The sequence below is a fragment of the Clarias gariepinus genome, chromosome 1 (genome assembly GCF_024256425.1).
Source record: "Clarias gariepinus isolate MV-2021 ecotype Netherlands chromosome 1, CGAR_prim_01v2, whole genome shotgun sequence".
NCBI lineage: Eukaryota > Metazoa > Chordata > Actinopteri > Siluriformes > Clariidae > Clarias > Clarias gariepinus.
In genome coordinates this window covers 49,765,608-49,788,516 of record NC_071100.1, presented here as the reverse complement: position 1 = coordinate 49,788,516, position 22,909 = coordinate 49,765,608, and the positions used below count along the sequence as shown (strand labels likewise).

Here is a 22,909-nt window from a genome sequence, read left to right as displayed (position 1 = left end):
TGGACTGTCTCGTGTCTGATTAAATTCAGCGTCCTTAGCTAGAGTAAGCAAAGACACAACAGTTGGTATGACTCTTTTATGACATAAGCTATACTTACTATTAAAAACTGTGGAAATTGCAGCTGTCCACCTGGCGGTCATTTCATGAATGACTTTCTCGTTGACTACCTACTGTAGATCTAAAATTTGTAACACTCTCCTGCTCTCTCCCTCTCTATTTATCTGTCTCTCTGATCAGTGTGTCACAGTCTCATCTTTATGTAAAATAATTGCTGTTTAAGAATATTAGTAATGTTTGTAATGAGGACAGTTTTTACCTTTACACACTGGCAGCTTCCAAGTTCCATCTTCACACCGTGCAGTGTCTGTTCCCTCAAACTTATAGCCTCTGTTACATGTGTATCTAACAGTCTCTCCGTGATTATAGGAGAATTTAAATCCCTCCGCTGTTCGGGCGTTGGCAACATGTGGCTGGTCAGTACATTTTACTTCAACTAGAACAAAGAACAGAACATTTATACGTGTGTGGCTTCACTTGTGTATTTATTTAATGACGTGTGTACTCCTGACTGTAGGGGATTAAACACAAATACACTCTTATTCTATTGCACACATCATTATGCTAAACAAATCATTAGATTCATTGAGCTCAGACACAGGGACTGACTGCAGCTAGGCAGGAAAGTGAAGACACCGCTCACTGGTGCTGTTTGCTAGCAACTGATTTTTGATTTAACACCGAGTGAAACAGTTAAGAAGTTACACCTGAGCACTGTTGAATTTTGGATTCTGATTGGGCAGGAGGTGTTGATTGATTGTCTTCATGAAAGTTAGTTCTGAGCAATCTGATTGGCCAAGAGACTCCACGAGTGCTGATATAGAGCATAACATCACTGAGGACGTTTGACTGTGTGTATCACTCTACTACCCTGGTGAGGTAGTAGGAGCGTGGGTGAGAGCGGCTAGCCGCGCCTTGAGCTTGTTGATGAGCTCGTTGTGCTGATCTACCATGTCGCAGAGGTGCGCGTAATCCGCTGGATTCACCGCGGCAGGCTCAGTCATTCTGTCAAGAAATAACCTGAGGTGACCAGAAGATGTAGCTTTAGCGGTTAGCCCTTTGTTGCGTGAATGGTAAACCCAAACGTGGAAGAGCACGAATAGGCAGGATAATCACGCTATTTGATCTAAGGACTCTCACAAATGGGGAGCAAGGAAAAGACACAATCTAACCCGCGTCCTATTAATACACACTCAATCAGAAAGTAGAGCCAAGAAAGTGAGTACTCACGATTAGACGAACGATTCCAATGTGGCATTGGCAAGACTCGATGACTGAGCGAGGTGCTATGGTTTGTTTACTCCTTTTATACTTCCTGGTTCGCGATGGCTTAACTTCCGGGTCCTAGTGCCGATCGCGGACCGAGTGTGCATGACAGTATGAACTGGTTTATGAAATTTAAAATACATTTAAAACAAACCTGTTTGGCTGTGAGACAAAAGCAGAAAGACACTCTAGGCACAAGGGAGCGGTGTTGTAACATTTAAAATCTAGGGAACTGTCTGTATGGCCTAATGAAATTAAATTCCTTTATTGTCATTGCACAGTGCAGTACAGATTTAGTGCTTAACCCCCTTCATTCTGCCTTACGACAAGAGCCCTCTCTGTTACCTGGATGCTAACTGACAGTGGTGGGATATTTAACTGTACAGCGAGCAGCTCAGGATGGCAACTATTCCACCATGTAAAAAAAAAAAAAACGTCTACAGAAATATAAGTCGGATTCAGAGACGGAGAGCCCACGGCTTAACAAAGCAGAATCTGTTTCTCATCATTGTTGCAGTTACAATTTTACTGTGGTACAGTTTGCCCATGTAGAGGTGTGTGATATTTTAATATAACAATTCTTTTTAAAATTAAATATTAAACATAAATAGGTTGAGAAAAACAAATGTATTTCTGTCTGAGATTCCTTTTAGCATTCAATTTAAGCAAAAAACTGACTTTTTTTCCACATTCTTAATTGCAGACACTAAAATGACGTACACTCCTAAAACAATGGGCCCAGATTTCATAATCTTGCCAAGGCCTCAGAACCCCACGGGCCGGCATTGATTGATACTATGATACTGTTCCGCGAGCTAAACAAAAATGTAGAAAGACTCCGAAAGACTGTTAGAGTAATCTAATCTATATAAAACCCAGCCAGCACCTCTGATCTGAAGCTAGGACTGTTGAATATTAGATCTCTTATGACTAAAGTGCTTATTGTGAATGAAACTATCCAAATCAGGAGTTTGATACACTGTGTTTGACAGAAACCTGGATTAAACAGAACTAATATGTATGAACATCAGCCTTGGCTAACTGGTAGAGGAGGATACACCGTTATTTATGTATAATAATGTTATAATAATCTGAACATCATATAAAAACATGGATAGAAATTGAATGTATTTAAAGTTCTCTATACTAACATAAAAATAGTCTGCTAATTATTTTTTAAGACAATTTATTTTTGAGTTATTCTAATGTTCTATTCTGAAAGTCTATTTTACAGTTAATTCTATATTTAAAGTTTATGTCTTTAAATGCAACTTTTAAAAAATATCAATATATATTAAATCTGGTTTAGATTTTTCATGTTTGTTCATGTAAAGTACTCGGATATAGAAATTACCATCTATTTCTTTGAAACAACATATTGGTGACATTTATCACATGCAATACGTGTGACGTCATCACGTACATGATGGCGGAGAAACAAGAAAAGTGAAGTACGCAAATGGACTGTCTCGTGTCTGATTAAATTCAGCGTCCTTAGCTAGAGTAAGCAAAGACACAACAGTTGGTATGACTCTTTTATGACATAAGCTATACTTACTATTAAAAACTGTGGAAATTGCAGCTGTCCACCTGGCGGTCATTTCATGAATGACTTTCTCGTTGACTACCTACTGTAGATCTAAAATTTGTAACACTCTCCTGCTCTCTCCCTCTCTATTTATCTGTCTCTCTGATCAGTGTGTCACAGTCTCATCTTTATGTAAAATAATTGCTGTTTAAGAATATTAGTAATGTTTGTAATGAGGACAGTTTTTACCTTTACACACTGGCAGCTTCCAAGTTCCATCTTCACACCGTGCAGTGTCTGTTCCCTCAAACTTATAGCCTCTGTTACATGTGTATCTAACAGTTTCTCCGTGATTATAGGAGAATTTAAATCCCTCTGCTGTTCGGGCGTTGGCAACATGTGGCTGGTCAGTACATTTTACTTCAACTAGAACAAAGAACAGAACATTTATACATGTGTGTGGCTTCACTTGTGTATTTATTTAATGACGTGTGTACTCCTGACTGTAGGGGATTAAACACAAATACACTCTTATTCTATTGCACTCATCATTATGCTAAACAAATCATTAGATTCATTGAGCTCAGACACAGGGACTGACTGCAGCTAGGCAGGAAAGCGAAGACACCGCTCACTGGTGCTGTTTGCTAGCAACTGATTTTTGATTTAACACAGAGTAAAACGGTTAAGAAGTTACACCTCAGCACTGTTGAATTTTGGATTCTGATTGGGCAGGAGGTGTTGATTGATTGTCTTCATGGAAGTTAGTTCTAAGCAATCTGATTGGCCAAGAGACTTTCCACAAGTGCTGATATAGAGCATAACATCACTGAGGACGTTTGACTGTGTGTATCACTCTACTACCCTGGTGTTGTCCAGGTGTGGTTAATAAAACTGTGTCTCAGCGTGGGTGAGAGTAGGTCTGTATGGTCTGCAGTACTGAGGAGAGAACAGCTGCCGGCAGGATAATCACGCTATTTGATCTAAGGACTCTCACAAATGGGGAGCAAGGGAAAGACACAATCTAACCCGCGTCCTATAAATACACACTCGATCAGAAAATAGCATCGGCCAGACTCAATGACTGACCGAGGTGCTATGGTTTGTTTACATCTTTTATACTTCCTGGTTCGCGACCGCTTAACTTCCGGGTCCTAGGTGAAGTGATAAAGGGCTTTAGTTGAGAAATATGGAATACTGGGTGGATCTGGAGCGCCACAGGCAGCTGGAGCCGGTAGGTGACAAGGTTGATCTGTAGATTGATGCGGTATGGGCCGATGAATCTTGGTGACAGTTTCCGGGATTCTGTGTGGAGATGGAGATTTTTTTTTTGAGAGCCATACCTTGTCACCTACTTTATACAACCGTCCCGGAGGGTGTCGACGGCAGTGTTGGGTGATGTAGCTGGCGTTGGTACGTTGGATGGTACGCTTGGTATGCCTCCATAGCCGTCGACACCTACGGACCAACTATTGGAAACCATAGCATACCTCAAATGGGCTTAAGTTGGTAGCCGAGGAGACGTGGAGATTGTAGGACAGTTCTGCCCATGTGAGGTAGCGGGCCCAGGAGTGCTGGTGATCGGACACAAATCGCACAGATTGCAGCCTGAGCCTGGCGAACCCTCGTTTTAAAATCCCATTGGAGGGGTGCAATGATACGTGAAGTTGGTATGATGGGCACGGGGTCAGCCCCGGTGACGTCTTCCTCCTTTTGTCGAGATAGGGCGTCAGCCTTGGTGATTTTGGACCCTGGGCGGTATGACAGATGAAAGTTGAACTGTTCAAAGAAAAATGCCCACCGTGCCTGTCATGGATTAAGTTGTTTGAGGTTCCGGATGGTGATGAGGTTTTGGTGATCTGTCCAGACGACGAATGGCTCACTTTATGCCCAACAGCTCGCGGTCCCCTACCCTGTATCGCTGCTGAGTGGGATCAAATTTCTTGAAGAAAAAGCCACATGGTTGTAGCTTCTGGTCTGGACCTCGTTGGGAGAGAACAGCGCCGGCGCCCACATCTGACGCGTCCACCTCTACAACGAACGGTTGGTTGGCATCTGGATGAAGAAGAATCGGGGCGGTGGTGAAGCGGTGACAGAGTCCTTTGAATGCAGAGATGGCGGCAGGCGTGAGTTGGAAGGGATGAGATGCGGGCCTGCGGGCCTGGTCAGACTGGTCAGTGGTGCTGCAACTGTACTGTAGCCCCTTCTATCCCGACAGTAAAAGTTCGCAAACCCGAGAAACCATTGAAGCTGTTTGAGAGTCCTGGGTAGGGGCCAATGACGAACAGCCTCTAGTTTCTGCGGGTCCATGGCCACACACTGGGGCAAGATGACAAAACCCAGGAACGTGGTGGAATGCTAGTGAAAAGCACATTTCTTCAACTTACAGTACAGTTGGTGAGCGAGCAATCTCTTGAGAACAGCCCGGACGTGTTGGATATGTTCTGTGATGGTGCGGGAGTATATGAGAATATCGTCTAAGTAGACGAACACCCATCGGCCTAACATGCCTCTCAGGACATCGTTGATGAATTGTTGAAAGGCCGAGGGTGCATTACATAATCCAAATGGGATGACAAGGCTTTCATAATGTCCGGTGGGGGTGATGAAGGCCGTCTTCCACTCATCGCCCTCTCTGATACGCACCAAGTAGGCGCTCCGGAGGTCCAACTTAGGGAACACGGTAGCACCAGAGAGGGCATCCAGGGCTGAGTTGGTGAGCGGCAATGGGTGTCGGTTCTTAATGGCTATCTTATTTAATCCCCGATAGTCGAAACATGGGCGAAGTTTCCTCCCTTTCTTCTTCACGAAGAAAAAGCCTGCGGCCGCTGGTGACGAGGAGGGCCGGATGGTTCCATGTCGAAGGGCGTTGGTGATGTATTCCTCCATTGCCTGCGTCTCGGTAGCTGACAGGGAGTGGAGGTGGCAGCGGGGAAGAACGGAACCCAGCTGAAGCTCTATCGCCAGGTCGTAAGGGCGATGAGACACAGTCTCATCTTTATGTAAAATAATTGCTGTTATTAGTAATAACAGAATATTAGAATATTAGTAATGTTTGTAATAGTGACAGTTTTTACCTTTACACACTGGCAGTTTCCAAGTTCCATCTTCACACCGTGCAGTGTCTGTTCCCTCAAACTTATAGCCTCTGTTACATGTGTATCTAACAGTTTCTCCGTGATTATAGGAGATTTTAAATCCCTCTGCTGTTCGGGCGTTGGCAACATGTGGCTGGTTAGTACATTTTACTTCAACTAGAACAAAGAACAGAACATTTATACGTGTGTGGCTTCACTTGTGTATTTATTTAATGACGTGTGTACTCTTGACTGCAGGGGATTAAACACACAAATACACTCTTATTTTATTGCACACATCATCATTGTGATAAACAGATCATTAGATTCATTGAGCTCAGACACAGGGACTGACTGCAGCTGGTCAGTAAAGTGGAGTAAATTGATCAGTAAACTGATTTTTGATTTTACACAGAGTAAAACAGTTAAGAAGTTACATCTCAGCACTGTTGAATTCTGGATTCTGATTGGTCAGGAGGTGTTGATTGATTGTCTTCATAAAACAGTTAGGTCTGAGCAATCTGATTGGCCGAGAGACTTTCCACGAGTGCTGATATAGAGCATAACATCACTGAGGACGTTTGACTATGTGTATTACTCTACTACCCTGGTGTTGTCCAGGTGTGGTTAATGAAAGTAACTGTGTGTCTCAGCATGGGTGAGAGTAGGTCTGTACGGTCTGCAGTACTGAGGAGAGAGCAGCTGCCTGACAAAACCCACATTCACAACCAGTCACAGAAGCACTTTCAGCACGAACACACATCTGATAATGTTATGTCGTCTTAAACAACACACTGTCTACATAATGATTTGTTCTAAAGAAAAGTCTAAAGTCTAAAGAAAAACCATTGGCTTAGTTGTGATCACGTGATGCTCAACGTCAAAACAAGATACTCATACAATGAGAATTTGTACTGTAATTTTATTACTGTGATTATGAATTTGTTTAACTAAAATGTTTCACTTGATTTCATCTGCAACTACGTGCGGCTTTAGATGAGCTGCGGCTCATTAATCCTGGAGAGAATGAACTAAGGCCTGAGGCCTCAGTCTATATTTATATAGCGCTGTTATATAGCGCCACTCAACGGTAAAAGCCAGCAAACGCACAAACCCAAATGCTGTCGCTGTGCGCCGCGGCGGTAAAAGTAGAATACCGCTTGTTTACTTACTGTATGTTATGTTCACTTGTGTCTTCAGTTAAACAAGAACTGTTTTTCGAGAGAGGCACAAACTTGTATGAATGTGTATAGAGCGTAAAAGTGGGCTTTTACAAACCCAACACCCTTTCTTCATCTTTATTATGTTGGTGCCAGGGTGCTGGTCACCAGGACCAGCTTTGAGCAGCTGACCACCAGCATATGTTGTGTTTTGGTGCTGGAATGCTGGTGCTGGTGACCAGCATTATAGTGCCATGATGCTGGTGCTGGTATGCTGGTCACCTTGCTGATGCTGGTCCCCAGCATCCCAGCACCAAAAGACAACACATGCTGGAATAATTTCTGGTCAAGCTGATCACCAGCTATGGTAGTATTTATATTTATTTATGCTGTTTTTTCAGTAGGGTACTGTATATCCATCATGATTGTTTAAGGCAAAATATAAACCAACCACAACAACTCTTTCTCTCTCTCTCTCTGTCTCTCTCTCTGGTCAATGTGTCACAGTCGCATCTTTATTTTAAAATAAGCAGATGTGTTAAGTAACGAAGTACAAATACTTCCTTACCTTATCTAAGTAGAAATTTTGGGTATCTATACTTTACTGGAGTAATTATTTTTCAGCCAATTTTTTACTTCTACTCCTTACACTTTCACGCAATTATCTGTACTTTCTACTCCTTACATTTTAAAAATAGCCTCATTACTCCTATTTTATTTCAGCTTGTCATTCAAAAAACAAACAATGAAACAAAAAAAAAAACATCCGGATAAATCGTGCCATCCGGATGGAGTGAATTTGATTGTGGTTGGATGAGAAGTATAAACATACCATTCCGACACCCTATTGGTTGGTACGTGATCCATCGCACCTGCACATGACGTCACGTCACACACTCCAGCAAGGACGTTTGAATAAATTAGCCTTTTCGGTTGATAAGGTTGTGATAAGTAGACAAAGATGTCCGTGATAGAGACTCAAGATTCGAGCGAAATGTCACATCCAAGCACCAGCGGGAAAGGTAACAGCACCATTCATTCTGACAGCACTAATGTTTATTGTAGACAACCATACAAGGGTAGTTGTTACTAAGCCTGCCCTGGGTGCACTAATTTTCTTGTATGTTGCCCTCACAGATTCCTGCAGCTAAGCTTGGATGTACATTTACATTCCAATAAAGGTTACTGATGACACGCCTCTAAAGTTTGACTTTTTGCACCATTAAAATACTTATAGGCAACTAGTTATCATATCTTCTTCTCCATAAAACATGTTAATGCTCAGTAGTACACATATATGGTTCTTTAATGTATTTGCATTGTACTAAAATGCATTCTTTTTCAATTGCCATATACAGTATCCCAAATCACTATGGCCGTTAAAAAATACAACAAAAAAACAACACATTTTTCTTTTTTTTATGAGGTGTTAGTGCAGTATATAGGCCCGTGGCACAGCCTAAGCTTTTATCCTTAATGCTTTTTTCCCGCTCACGTTACTTTTATTTTTGTACTTTAAGTAGTTTTGAAACCAGTACTTTTACACTTTTACTTGAGTAAAAAGCTTAAGTTGATACTTCAACTTCTAAAGAAGTCCTTTTATACCCTAGTATCTATACTTCTACCCAAGTAATGAATGTGAATACTTTTGACACCACTGAAAATAAGTGTTGTTCAGAAATGTTAGTAATGTTTGTAATGAGGACAGTTTTTACCTTTACACACTGGCAGCCACTGATTTACTAGGCCCACTGCCAACTGGAGAATCCATAATGGTGGTAGTTGACTATCTAGACAGTTGCTATTATGAATATGGAATACTCAAGTCCACCACAGCCGATAAAGTCATTGATTGTCTGAAAGAGATTTTTAGTCGTCATGGATTACCCTGCACCCTCCGATCAGACTGTGGACCACAGTTTATGTCTACCCAGTTCCGACAATTTTGTGAGACCAACGGTATCCGGCATGTAAAGACCACGCCCAGGCACAGCCAGGCTGGCACAGGCTAATGGTGAGGTAGAAAGGCAAAATGCATCAATACTAAAGCACGTAAGGATCGCTCAGGCAGAAGGTTTAGACTGGAGAAAGGAACTTCGTAAATATGTGGCAATGTACAGAGTTATTGACCACAACACTACAGGAAAGAGTCCTGCAGAGCTACTTTTCAATCAGAAAATCAGTGGGAAACTAATCTGATTTTACCATGCCACCGCCATGGTGCAAAATACTCACAACTAGAAGTGGGAGACCAAGTATTAGTGAGACAGGAAAAGAAAGACAAATTAAGAACCCCATTCAACCCAGTCCCATTCACTGTTGTGTCTAGAGAAGGAAATTCTGTGACAATTGAAGACCCAGGTGAAACCCAATATAAAAGGAATATCACATTCGTGAAGAAATTCCTCAGTGAGAACACTATGGACAGTCCAGTGGAAAACATGAAATGGAAACGGAACCAACCGAACTTGTGATGGACAAAAATGAGAAATTGTTGTCTGACAGAAAGCCAAACCAGAGGGCACCACTAGATGGTGATATAATACCACAAACAAAACCAAAGAGACTAATTAAATTGCCTGAGAAGTTCAAATACTTTATTGTTGAGTGATGTTGCTAATGAAATGACATGTGTTGGAATGGTGTAATATAAACATCCTTGTTATGGTCATAAAGCATGTTTTAAGGGTTATCGGATATATAGACATGCATATGTTGCGGGGTTAAGACGTTTTTTTTTTTCTCATTGTTAGGTTTGTTTAATGACACTTTGAAATGTCATGTTGAGTAAGAGGATAGGACATGTTCACAATGTATCCTTGGTAGTTCTAAAATACATGTTTAATTCTAAGTAGAGGGGAGGTATTGTGTATTGTGTGACGTTATCACGTACATGATGGCGGAGAAGGAACTAAAGTGAAGTACGCAAATGGACTGTCTCGTGTCTGATAAAATTTAGCGTCTTTAGCTAGAGTAAGCAAAGACACAACAGTTGGTATGACTCTTTTATGACTTAAGCTATACTTACTATTAAAAACTGTGGAAATTGCAGCTGTCCACCTGGCGGTCATTTCATGAATAACTTTCTCGTTGACTACCTACTGTAGATATGAAATTTGTAACACTCTCTCCTGCTCTCTCTCTCTCTCTCTCTCTCTCTCTCTCTTTATTTATCTGTCTCTCTGATCAATGTGTCACAGTCTCATCTTTATGTAAAATAATTGCTGTTCAAGAATATTAGTAATGTTTGTAATGAGGACAGTTTTTACCTTTACACACTGGCAGCTTCCAAGTTCCATCTTCACACCGTGCAGTGTCTGTTCCCTCAAACTTATAGCCTCTGTTACATGTGAATCTAACAGTCTCTCCGTGATTATAGGAGATTTTAAATCCCTCTGCTGTTCGGGCGTTGGCAACATGTGGCTGGTTACATTGTACATTAACTAGAACAAAGAACAGAACATTTATACATGTGTGTGGCTTCACTTTTGTATTTATTTAATGACGTGTGTACTCCTGACTGTAGGGGATTAAACACACAAATACACTCTTATTCTATTGCACACATCATCATTGTGATAAACAAATCATTAGATTCATTGAGCTCAGACACAGGGACTGACTGCAGCTAGTCAAGAAAAGTGAAGACACCGCTCACTGGTGCTGTTTGCTAGCAACTGATTTTTGATTTAACACAGAGTGAAACAGTAACATCACTGAGGATGTTTGACTATGTGTATCACTCTACTACTCTGGTGTTGTCCAGTGGTTAATGACACTAACTGTGTGTCTCAGCGTGGGTGAGAGTAGGTCTGTATGGTCTGCAGTACTGAGGAGAGAGCAGCTGTCTGACAAAACCCACATTCACAACCAGTCACAGAAGCACTTTCAGCAAGAACACACATCAGATAACGTTATGTCATCAACATGATGTCTACTTAATAATTTGTTTTAAGTCTTTCTGAATTGCCTCTATATTGTTTTATTCATGCCTAAGGTGAGCTACAAAGTTAACTAGCACAAGGCAAAATTTCTTTATAACTAATCAGGCCATTTTGTAGTGTGTGGAACAAGGCATTGTACACCCAAGAACACTAGGTTGTTATTTAACCCTGTTTAGGATTCAACCACACAACAGAGAAGTGAACAGAGATGACATTCTAATAAGTATAAAAAGAAACTTACAGGATTTACAGGACTTTCCATCATCTCCATGGTTTATTTTCCTCACCTTTTGACTACATACAGTAGTACTGGTAAGAATTTAAAACTACTTTCACCTCTATTAATTACACAAACGTTTGCTCGCTAACTGTTGAATGTCGAATGCTTTACAACCGTTATGATATCAGCACAACAACAGCACCCCCGCTTATGTGATTTTGCTTAAATAATAGCAGCTCTGTCAGTAGTGTTTCTGCACATCACTGAAAACTACTGCGTGAAAACGCTATGGGAATAAGAATACCAACACCGCCGCACTGCAAGTGTCTGGACCCCCAAGGTTGTGTAGCATGTGGGCACAAAGGCCAAGGAGGTCTCAGAGCTAGCTCTGGGAGACTGACTCGAGGATCCGTAAGCCCGGAGTATCCAAAATATAAAATCTGACAAATGTGTGAGGATCAACCTGCCGCATCACACACTTGCTGCAGGAAAAAACCTCTTGCCAGCGCAATAGATAAGGCAATCCCCCTGGTGAAATGAGCCCTGATTCCTAGAGGCGAAGTAAGACCACGCGCCTCATAGGCTGGTGCAATAGCATCTCTCACCCAATGTGACAATATTTGTGTAGTGGCGGCCGCCCCCCAGTTGCAGTCCCTGTAACATATGAAAAGCTGCTCTGACTTACGCCACTGGCTAGTGCGGTGGATGTAAATCTGAAGAGCACGTACTGGGCATAGTAAGTGAAGTCTTTCCTGCTTCGGAGCTGTAAAAGGTGGAGGACAGAATGCTTCGAGAACAACTGGGTGCATGGTTGAGAATGGAACTTTCGGGAGATAGTTCGGGTGAGGATGCAGAATAGCTTTGACCAACCCAGGGGCAAAGTCTAGGCAGGATGAAGAGACTGACAAAGCTTGCAGATCTCCAATTCTCTTCGGAGAAGTAACGGCCACGAGAAAAACCATCTTAAGAGTCAGAAACCTAACAGGTGCTGACTTTAGTGGTTCAAAAGGGTTGTCAATCAGACCTTCGAGCACAATAGATAAGTGGCCAGAAGGGACATTGCCTATAGTGGGCGGCCTCAACCATTTAGCTCCACGAATAAAACGGGCAATTCAAGGGTGCTTTCCCACAGAAACCTCGTCAGTCAGAACATTATAAGCCAAAATAGCGGCTACGTACGTTCTGAGAGAAGTAGGGCATAAGCCCGAGGACAACTTTTCTTGTAGAAACTCCAGCACTGAAAAGATTCGGCAGTGGACTGGGTCTACATATTTTGCCATGCAGCAACTTTCAACAATACACCCCATTTGAGGGCATAAGTTCTTCTAGAGGAGGGAGCCCTAGCACTTAAAATGGTTTAAATTACACTGGCTGGTTAAGACCAGTATCTCTTAATTGGCCCCGATCAGAGGCCAAACGTGAAGGTTCCAGAGCTCGGGGGATGAGATATTGTCCCCTGCGCCTGAGACAGAAGATCCCTCCTCACTGGAATCATAGATGGTGAGCCGTCGAGGAGAGATATTAGATCTAAGAACCACACTCTGGTCGGCCAACGGGGCGCTATCGGTAAGAGGCGCAAACCCTGTTGACGACCCTCGCCAAGACTCCCGGGAGCAGAGTTATCGGGAAAAACCCATAAAGGCGTAATCTGGCCCACGTACGGCCCAAGGCGTCCAGACCCAGGGGAGCTGGAAGAGTCAGAGAGTAGTAAACAGGACATTTGCTGTTTTTTGCAAGGCAGAATCCACCTCTGCTACATGAAATCTCTCCCAGATTGACTGACTACTTCGGGGTGGGGTTTCCATTCCCCATGTGTCAGAGCTTGACTGGACAGCAAATCTGCTCCCACCTTCATATGCCCTGGAATGTAAATCGCCCTAAGGGACAGGAACTTGTCCTGTGCCCAAAGCAGAACCTGGTGCGCTAGCTTATTCAAGCGGCGCAAGCGCAGTCCGCCCTGGCGATTAATATATGAGACTACCGTAGTGTTGTCCACCCGCACTAGGACATCTAGTTCCTCTCAACTGCTGGAGGAAGAGCTTTAGGGCCAGAAATAGAGCTATCATTTCGGGGCAATTGATGTGCTGCGCAAGACAAGGCCTCTCCAGCTCCGTTGGGCTGGACGGCCATCTAAGACAGCACCCCAGCCTGTGAGGGAAGCGTCTGTCGTTAGCATCTTGCGACGGATTTAGAGTGGGACCCAGAGTCAGAAACCGGGGTCTGAACCGCATAGAAAGCGTACGAAGCCCCTGGCGCATAACCCTTATTGGGGATTGGCACCCGAGACTTAAGATTGGCCTAGCTGCTGAGACTGGGCCAGCCAGTCATCTATGTAATTAAAAATACGGATGCCCTGGAGTCGTAAAGGAGCCAGAACTGCATCCATGCATTTTGTGTATGTGCGGGGTGAGAGAGCTAGACCAAATGGAAGGACCCGATACTGGTAAGCTTCGCCCCCGAAAGCGAACCTCAGGAACTTCCTGTGTTGTGGCAATATTTCTATATGAAAGTATGCGTCCTTCAGATCGATTGTCACAAATCAATCGCTTGGTAGGAATAGAGAACAATCACTTTGACAGTCAACATTTTAAAGCTGTATTTATTTATTTTTAGATAGCGGTTCAGCCCGCAAAAATCCCGTTCCTTTTGGGAACCAGGAAATACCAACTGTAGTAGCCTGATTCTCTGCCTGGTAGGGGAACATGTTCTATGGCCCCTTTTTCCAGCAACTGCTGTCAGCAGATGCGCCCTTTCCGGTTTTACGTAAGTAGAGACCATGCTGTTGAAATGCAGATGGTGATGTAAGAGCTGAATCCTGTAGCTTCTCTCTAAAAGGAGATATACTTGGCAGTAGCTTCCATGCTGCCAGTTTCTCTGAAAGGGGCAAAAGTCCCAGTGGCTTGGTTTGAGGGGGTGGTGGGTGTTAGATGTTCGGCATTCTGAAACATGGCAGGAAAAAATGAAGAACTAACACTTTATTGGAGACCGGTGTTGCCCGAAACACCAGTGGTGGCGGAGCACGAACTCCGACCTCCTGGGGGTGCCAGGGAAAACACTTAATTTTTGAAAGGAATTCTACATGCCTCTCCCCATTGGGGGGCCACCCCCATGGTCCTGGGCACATGAGCCTCAGGACTTCTTTGTGAAGAAGACAGTATGCCGGTCCGACCTCTTTGAGACGGATTGCGAAACGCGGCGGGCCGCACCCCAATCTTTACGAGGGGGTGCCCGGCTTAAAAACACTCTCCTTGTGTGTTTCACACCTCGCAAGAGACCCGGTCGAGACTGGTTGGCCGACAGTCCCGACTCTTGAGCACGGCAGGGAAGGAATTTCCTGAAGATTTGTTCATATAACTTCGCCTCACGAACCTAGTGGCGACCGAGTCAACGGCGTCGCCAAACAGGCCGGAAGGCGAGATGGGGGCATCAAGGAGGAATGCACGATCCTTATCCTTGATGCCCATGAGATTCAGCCACAAGTGCCTCTCAGCGGAAACCATCGCAGCCATAAAACAGCCGATAGCACGAGCCGTCTGCTTTGTTGCCGAGGAGACAAGTCTGTGGCCCGGTATAATCCCAGAACGCCCTATCTTCAAGAGCCCCGCCAGTGCTCAAGTCTCTCAGCAGGTCAGCCTGGTAGGCCTGCAAAACCACCATGGTGTGCAGTGGAGCACCAACCTGACCTGCTGCCTGAAAAGCTTTTCCCTCCAGGGAAGATGAAAGTCTACACAGCTTGGAAGGAAGTAGTATCCCAGGAGAGAGATAGCCTGGAAGCGTCTCTTATAACCCCGCGCTTCCACCTCAACTATATTTAAATAAATAAGTCGATGGCACGAAAACACGGGATGAATACAGCTTACTCCAAGGGTTAACTCATCATGAAGATTGCTAAGAAAAGGAAGAGAGTGTCGTTGAGGCTCCGCCCTCCGGCCACCCGACAGAACCTGTCGTCTAATGTCGAGTGCTTGGAGGCTATTTTCATCTCCGCGGTAGCGAGAGAGGATGTCTATCCTTGCCCTTTCACAAGAAGCGCCAGGGCACCCTTAAGAGCGGACGGAGGAATTTTCCGATCCAGCGAGGGCGCAAGAGAAAGGAGGGGAATCCGTCTCCCGCACATCTGCCAGATTCACGCGTAAGCCCCAGGTATGCGCCGCGGCTCGAAGTTTCTCTAAAGGAATGCGAGCCGCTCGAAGCATTTAAATCGAAACAGTAAGTGTGGAGATCGCCCTCCAATATGGATTTATCACACAGAGGGACATCTCGTTTAAACTCTGTCATATCGGTGAGTTAAACACTTTCTTATTTTTGCTGGTTTACATACAGTACATACACACAAACACAATTAGGCTGTCATGAAGACAAAAAGATCTGAGGTGCGCTTCATCAGATGACGTCACCTGACCGAGGTTATATATGGCAAAATTTGGCGTGTTTGATACACACATGCTTCACAACCGGCAACACAGAAAGATGTTTCCATAGCATTTTCATGCAGCATCGAGTGTAGCTTCTGAAAGGGAACCTGTTTGGCTGTGGGACAAAAGCAGAAAGACACTCAAGGCACAAGGGGGCGGCGTTGTAACATTTGAAATCTAGGGAACTGTCTGTTTGGCCTAATTAAATTTAATTCCTTTATTGTCATTGTACAGTTCAGTACAGATTTAGTGTTCAACCCCCTTTCATTCCGCCTAACGACAAGAGCCCCACACACATTATTAAAAGTATGTCTTCTCATCACAATAGAACATAACACAAAAACATGTTATTGTACTCGCAACACATGGACTCATTAAACATGATACAATTCACAACAATGTGAGGAAAAAACCCCCACAATATTAAAAAAAGCAGAGCTTGTGTGTGATTGAGTAAAGCTGCTTTGCGACAATGTCAATTGTTAAAAGTGCTATTCAAATAAATTTGAATTGAAATAAAAGTACAAATAGTATAACAGTATAAACAAAAGCATAAAAGATTTGAAACATACACACAAGCACCATAGACTGAATTGTATATCACCGCCGTGATATACTGGGAGAACTGGAGTGCTGCCGCAATGACCATATGACTCTCTGTCATTGGGTATTGCTGCTGTATGTTACCTGGATGCTAACTGACAGTGGTGGGAGATTTAACTGTACAGCGAGAAGCTCAGGATGGCAACTATTCCACCATGAAAAGGAAAAAAAATGTTTACAGAAATATAACTCTGATTCAGAGACGGAGAGCCCACGGCTTAACAGAGCAGAATCTGTTTCTCATCATTGTTGCAGTCACAATTTTACTGTGGTACAGTTTGCTCTTACGGATGGTTTGTGTGTAGAGGTGTGTGATTTTTTAAATTAAATATTAATCATAAATACATTGTGTAAAACAAATGTATTTATGTCTGAAATTCCTTTTAGCACTTAATTTAAGCAAAAAACAGACTTTTTGTACAGATTCTTAATTGCAGACGCTAAAATGACTCACAACCCCACAGGTCGGCATTGATTGATACTGTGCCTGTTCCGCGAGCTAAACAAAAATGTAGAAAGACTCCGAAAGTCTGTTTTTAATCTAATCTACAGTATATAAAACCCAGCCAACACCTCTGATCTGAAGCTAGGACTGTTGAATATTAGATCTCTCACAACTAAAGCGCTTATTGTGAAAGAAAATTCCAATATCACAGATCGGGAGTTTGATACACTGTGCTTAACAGAAACCTGGATTAAACCGAACTAATATGTAGCCTTAAATGAAGCTAGTCCACCTGGATACAGTTACATACATCAGCCTCGGCTAACTGGTAGAGGAGGAGGATACATTGGTATTTATAATGATAATCTGAACATTATACAACAACATGAATAGAAGTTTAATGTTTTTAAAGTTCTCTATACTAACATAAAGATAATCTGCTATTTATTATTTACAGACCCCAGGGCCGTACTCTGAATTTGTGGATTTCCTCTCAAATTTGGTCATTTCTGTAGACAAAGCATTAATTGCTGAAGACTTTAATATTAATTTTGAGAATCGAGAAGACCCTGTGAGAAGAGCATTTTTGGCCATTCTGGACTTAGTAGGGGTAAATCAGTGCGTAGCAGGACTCAATCAGAAGGTCACACTCTAAATTTAATACTAACCCTTAAATTAAATATAGAAAACATAGGGACATTTCCCTAGTCTGAAGTTATCTCAAATCACTTTATGTCATTTAAATGTGTTTATTATCTTTTAAGGTTTTCAACAACGATTGGATCACCATCTGATCCCACAAAACTTGATTATGTGACTAAATGTTTAGAGTCAACATTTCATCAATTAGATAACGTTGCTCCAGTTAAAAGAAAAATAATTAGTGAGAAAAAAATTGCCCCCTGCTGTAATGATCACACATACACATTAAAACAGATCGCTCGAAAACTAGAATGTAAAATGCATGAAACTAAATTGGTAGTATTTCAAAAACCATGAAAAGAGATTATCCTGAGATATAAAAAGCTCTTAATGCTGCTTAAACACCATCACTCCACTCTTAAAGGAGGTAACAAAAATAATCCTAGATTTGTATTTATATGCAATTAAAGAATTTTACTGTCTTTAACCAGATAATTTAATAAAGAATGATGTAGGTGATAATCCAACTACACTACTCACAATATGTTAGGGATATTGTGAGAGACTTAGTCGATGTCATACATACAGTGTTTGTTTCACTTGAATGTTGTTGACAAAAAAAACCCAAAACAAAACAAAACAAAAAAAACCAAAACTTTAGAGTTAGATCGGGGCACCATGGACTCTGAGGTCGGTGGGGAAACTTGATCCCTCCAGAATGGCATTAGGTGCATGCTGCAGGTGGATGGTGTACAGGTGGAGGAGGTTCTGCTAATGGTGGGAGAGCAGGTTGGGTGTGAGAACATCTAATCTGCTTCCCAGATGAACAAAGCGGTGTTGGTGTTTCTCACAAAGATGAACCGTGTGAGTGCACTTATAAAAAGCAGAATACATGTGAGAGGATCTGAGGTCCAGGTTACCCCTCTGTCTGCCCCCATGACAAATGTAGTAATTTCAAATGTGCCTACGTTCATTAAGGATGAGGAAATCATGAAGGAGCTGGCCTGCTTCTGGAAGTTCATCAGCCGCGGAGCTCAGGGGGCGACTTGGCCGGGAAACAGCGCGGGGACAGCCAGCCGGAAAACACAGTGTAGCCCAAGTCTGGTGCGGGTCTCAGTGACACAACCAAGTCAAAACACAAAAGGTCAGCCCTATACACACCGCACTCGGCCCTGACATGAACACCGTTTAGATCCCGAATCATGTACAGTAGTCAGCATTGAACCCACCCCTAATGCTGACCACACCCCTAACTTCTGCACTGGAGAGGTTGGAACTACAGATTTGCACACCACCACAGACACCCAAAGAGAGCACTACAGTAAAACCCAGGAGAAAAAGAGACGAGACGTCTACCACAGAAGCCATCAGTAAACAAACTACCCACTGGCCAAACTCAGGATGGAGCACAGCACACACACAGGGAGAACCGCAAAGGAACGTCAAAGAACTAATAGACCAATTTTTACAGTTAACCCAAAAAATCTCCTGCAAACAGTAAAATCTCACATTAGCTAACAAAAAAAATTAAACCTGCCCCCAGCAAGGGAAAAAAAACAGGACATGGACATTGACAGTAGCTTCAATGTAACTACACACTCAATTGTAAATATGTTAATACATTGTGTGTTTGTATGTGTGCAAGTATGATTGTGTGTACATGTTTGAATGAGTGTATGTATGTGTATATAAATATGTACTATATAAAGTGAAAATGTAAAATAATCTCTTTCTTTAAATTGTCACAATAAAGTGTGTGTAAAAACTCCCTCTCTCTCTCTCTCTCTCTCTGTTAATCTACACATAACACCTGTCTATCTGACACATCCTGGTGCTCCACTTCTGGTTGCAGTACTTATGGCATGGAAGCCTCTAGATTAGATTTACAAATAATTAACAGACTTAACATTTTCTAAGATGCAATTATATGTAAAATATGATAATCCCATAACCCAACATGCTACAGTTACTCTAGCAGTGTGTGAGAATCTTACCACAACTAGGGTTAGAGGACCACGTGCCTTGCTCACATGTGTTGGTTTTGTCTCCATATAACCTATATCCTCTTGCACAAATATATTCAATCTTCTCCCCATTCTCAAACATACTGCGGTAAGGTGTTGTGATCATTCCATTGTAAACACGAGGAGGGGGAGCACAAGAGTTGGACTTTCCTGTAAAATAAAAAAAACTTTGTTTAATAAGACCACAGGATTGTTAATAAAATGTAAGTCATGCTTGCAGTACGGACACTTACGCTTACACTCTGGAAGGGTCCAAGATCCAGCTACACACTCAGCTATTGACTTTCCACCTTCAATCCAGTAGCCGTGGTCACATTCAAAATCATACTTACCAGGAGCAGCTGCTTGTAACACATCTGGTTTGGCGTTTGGCACATGTGTTGTAATGCACCATGTTTCATCTACAAAAACAAACATAAGAAACTTTACATAATAAGTGATTTTACAATTTATTTAGCCCTAATACTCCGTCATTTAATATTTCCACATGTATTTAGTTACTAATTTCAATCCAATTTATTTAAATTTTATTCGAATAGCGCTTTTAACAATGCTAATGTTGCAAAGCAGCTTTACAGAAATAAAGGAAAATTATGGAAATGTGAAAAAATATGTATAAATTAAAATGATCATATTGTCTGATTTCATTTTAGATTCTGTAAAAATGATTGAAATGACTTGTCCCATAAGTATGTGTTTTTCCTGTTATGATCAGATTCTATTCTTACATTTACATATTTGGCAGATGCTCTTATCCAGAGCGACTTACATTTTTATCTCATTACACATCTGAGCAGTTGAGGGTTAAGGGCCTTGCTCAAGGGCCCAACAGTGGCAACTTGGTGGTTGTGGGGTTTGAACCTGGGATCCTCCGAACCGTAGTCCAATGCCTTAACCACTGAGCTACCCCTGGCCCCCAGGGGTAGCTTTTATTCTTAAAATCCAGTGTTCAAATCACAACCTAACCGTTGATTGTGCTAAACAACAGTATAAATATTATACATGTTCAAATCATGTAGTGGTATTACAGTAATAGTAAGCGTATGACAGAGGTGGGTAGTAATGAGTTATATTTACAGTTACATGAGTAACTTTTTGAACAAAATATACTTCTAGGAGTAGTTTTACTGCACCATACTTTTTTCTTTTACTTGAGTAGATTTGTGAAAAAGTATGATAGTAGGACAAAATAAACAGAAAACCAAAAACCTCTTCAGCAGTTGAAGTATTGTACTGACGATGGTAAAGTACTCACCAATACACCGAGGGGTGTGTGACCACTCTCCATTCTTGCATGTTATCTCCCCCCACCATGTTTTCAGGTCAGGTTTCAGACCCGTGTTACAGCCGTAGGTGATTTTATCTCCGGTTCTGTAATTCTCCGAATTTGGGACAAAAAAGCCGTTGTTTTGGAATTGTGGAGGTCGGCAGTTTTCTGGATCTAGTTTGTGCACAGGTAGTAAAAGTAATTAAAATAAAATGATGGGTGAAATGCATGACATGAAGAACATTTTAACACCATTTCTATAATATCTACAATCTGTACTTTTAGTGCCTCTAACTGGGGTAAGAGAAAACTGTGCATCCCATCCTGAAGGCGCCATTTGTGGCTGGAAGTCTTTAAGCAAGTGGGAGGGGCATACAATCTCTTCTGTCAGTCACAGGAACATCAGACATATTCAGAAATACCTAGTTTGCATATGATGTGTGGTAGTGATGAGTCGTTCATGAACGATTTGTTCTTTTTGAATGAGTCACAAAGCATGGGTGTGCATACATAAAGCAGTGCAAAACCTCCGTAGGTTATGTACAGGAAACAGAAATGAGCGGTTCATCTCATAAGTCTTCTAGTTCAAGTCATTCCTTTTTTGTCACATGACTCCCATAGACGCCATGAAGTGCAATTGCACGTCGTGTCTATAAATATTTCTGTTTTGCGTTTCAGCTCTTTGTTCATGAATAACAGTAGCTGATTGGCTGATTTCCTTCCTACATTGTTATAAATTAAATGTATTTAATTTAAAATGTGCAATTGCACTGCATAGCGTCTATAAGAGTCACGTGACAAACGAATGAACAACTCAGACTAGAAGATATGAGAGGGGAGATGCTCATAATGTTTGTAATGATATGTCCTTAACTGCATTGTAATATTTATCAATTACTGCAACTATAGCCAAAATGTGTGTATGTAGACGTGTTGGGTGTCTGTATGTAACATTTTTGTTTTATTTATGATCAAAAGAGTGAAATGAAATAAATGACTCTGTTTATTTTGAAGAATCTGCTCATTTTGATGAACGAGATTCAAAAAACTGAGTCACTTAAATGATCCAAACTTTAATAAAAGGTGAAATGAAATTTGCCAAACAAAAAAGGTTTTTCTTTCATTCTCAGAGGAGGTGTGTTTTCTTCCTCTTACACTCTCAGTTAAGGAGACGTGGACTCTGTGTCTGTCAGTATAATTGAAGCAGACAATATCCACTTGTCATATGCAAGTTATACACTGTTTTTACAAAGTCATGGATAGAGAAATCTATCAATCAAAATCACACATGTGGCTTATTTGGAAAAAAAATATTTAAATAAATTAAGGCTGCAATTTGATCTAAATATTAAATGTTATCTTAATAATAATGATGTAAAGTGTGATTTCATGTCGTGTCTATAAATAATTCAGTTTTTTTTCCTTATTTAAAGCGTATTAGGTCTTTGTACTTAATATACATAACAGTAACTAATGGACTAAATAAAGCTTTCTGTACCATTTTGCAATAGTAATTGTGACTCATACAACAGCTTTTGTCAAATTTCAAAACTTACACAACATCATAATGGGAAAACTCTAAATTGCGCTATCTTAAAGTGTCTTTTGTATGTCAGCAGTTAATTATTTTTGTCTCAGATTGATATCCTTGCCAAGAGCCTGTTGGGTCCCAAAATTTTTATGTACAGTTCTACTTAACAAAACACATTTTACAAGCCATAGCAGCAGTTGCTTAAGATAATAAAATACTAAATAAATAAATGAAAACTTCAGTATAAATCCGAACATCTTACCCTGTGCAGCCTGACACGCACAAATTAAAACAGCCAGAATAATAATCCTCATCTTCTCTGTTGTTTTTCACCTCAGATCACAGCGTAAAACCTTCAGATGAACCTCTGATACATGCTATTTTAAACGAACCAAGTAGCTTTGTGTGTAAGCAGCGTTAATGATTTATTATTTTTCCTCCCTTTACCAGAAACCACGAATCTAGTGCATGATTTCACCATCGCAGATTTCGTAACTACAAACACTGACACGCCAAATTAAAGAAAGAAAAATCTTGTCTAAAGATCTTGTGCCTCCATCTGAACCTATCTTCTGTATTCTCTTCTCTCACACCAACTACTACTTTATGTAACAGTTCCTAACATTGCTTTTACTCAACATTTTAATTTCATTCATGGTACATGTTTAACTTCAGGCAAATACCTAAGGTTTCATTAAATTCTGCCAGTTTTGCATGATGCTGTGACAC

General features: G+C 41.6%; 1 protein-coding gene across 3 annotated transcripts in view; it reads right to left on the bottom strand.

Annotated features, from left to right (window-relative positions):
* LOC128508410 (coagulation factor XIII B chain-like) overlaps window positions 1-22,613 on the bottom strand; it is a 49,649-nt gene extending 27,036 nt beyond the window's left edge. The window contains exons 1-8 of one of the 3 annotated variants that reach the window (XM_053480120.1): window positions 22,443-22,613; window positions 20,638-20,823; window positions 19,616-19,783; window positions 19,353-19,532; window positions 10,359-10,532; window positions 5,930-6,106; window positions 3,102-3,278; window positions 318-494 (exon numbers count right to left, since the gene is read on the bottom strand). In XM_053480120.1, coding sequence (XP_053336095.1) covers window positions 318-494; window positions 3,102-3,278; window positions 5,930-6,106; window positions 10,359-10,532; window positions 19,353-19,532; window positions 19,616-19,783; window positions 20,638-20,823; window positions 22,443-22,494 — 1,291 coding nt within the window. In that variant the 5' untranslated portion in view covers window positions 22,495-22,613. The remainder of the gene's footprint in view (window positions 1-317; window positions 495-3,101; window positions 3,279-5,929; window positions 6,107-10,358; window positions 10,533-19,352; window positions 19,533-19,615; window positions 19,784-20,637; window positions 20,824-22,442) is intronic. The other 2 variants (XM_053481590.1, XM_053480846.1) reach the window with 2 other exon arrangements.
* Window positions 22,614-22,909: the final 296 nt, after the last annotated feature.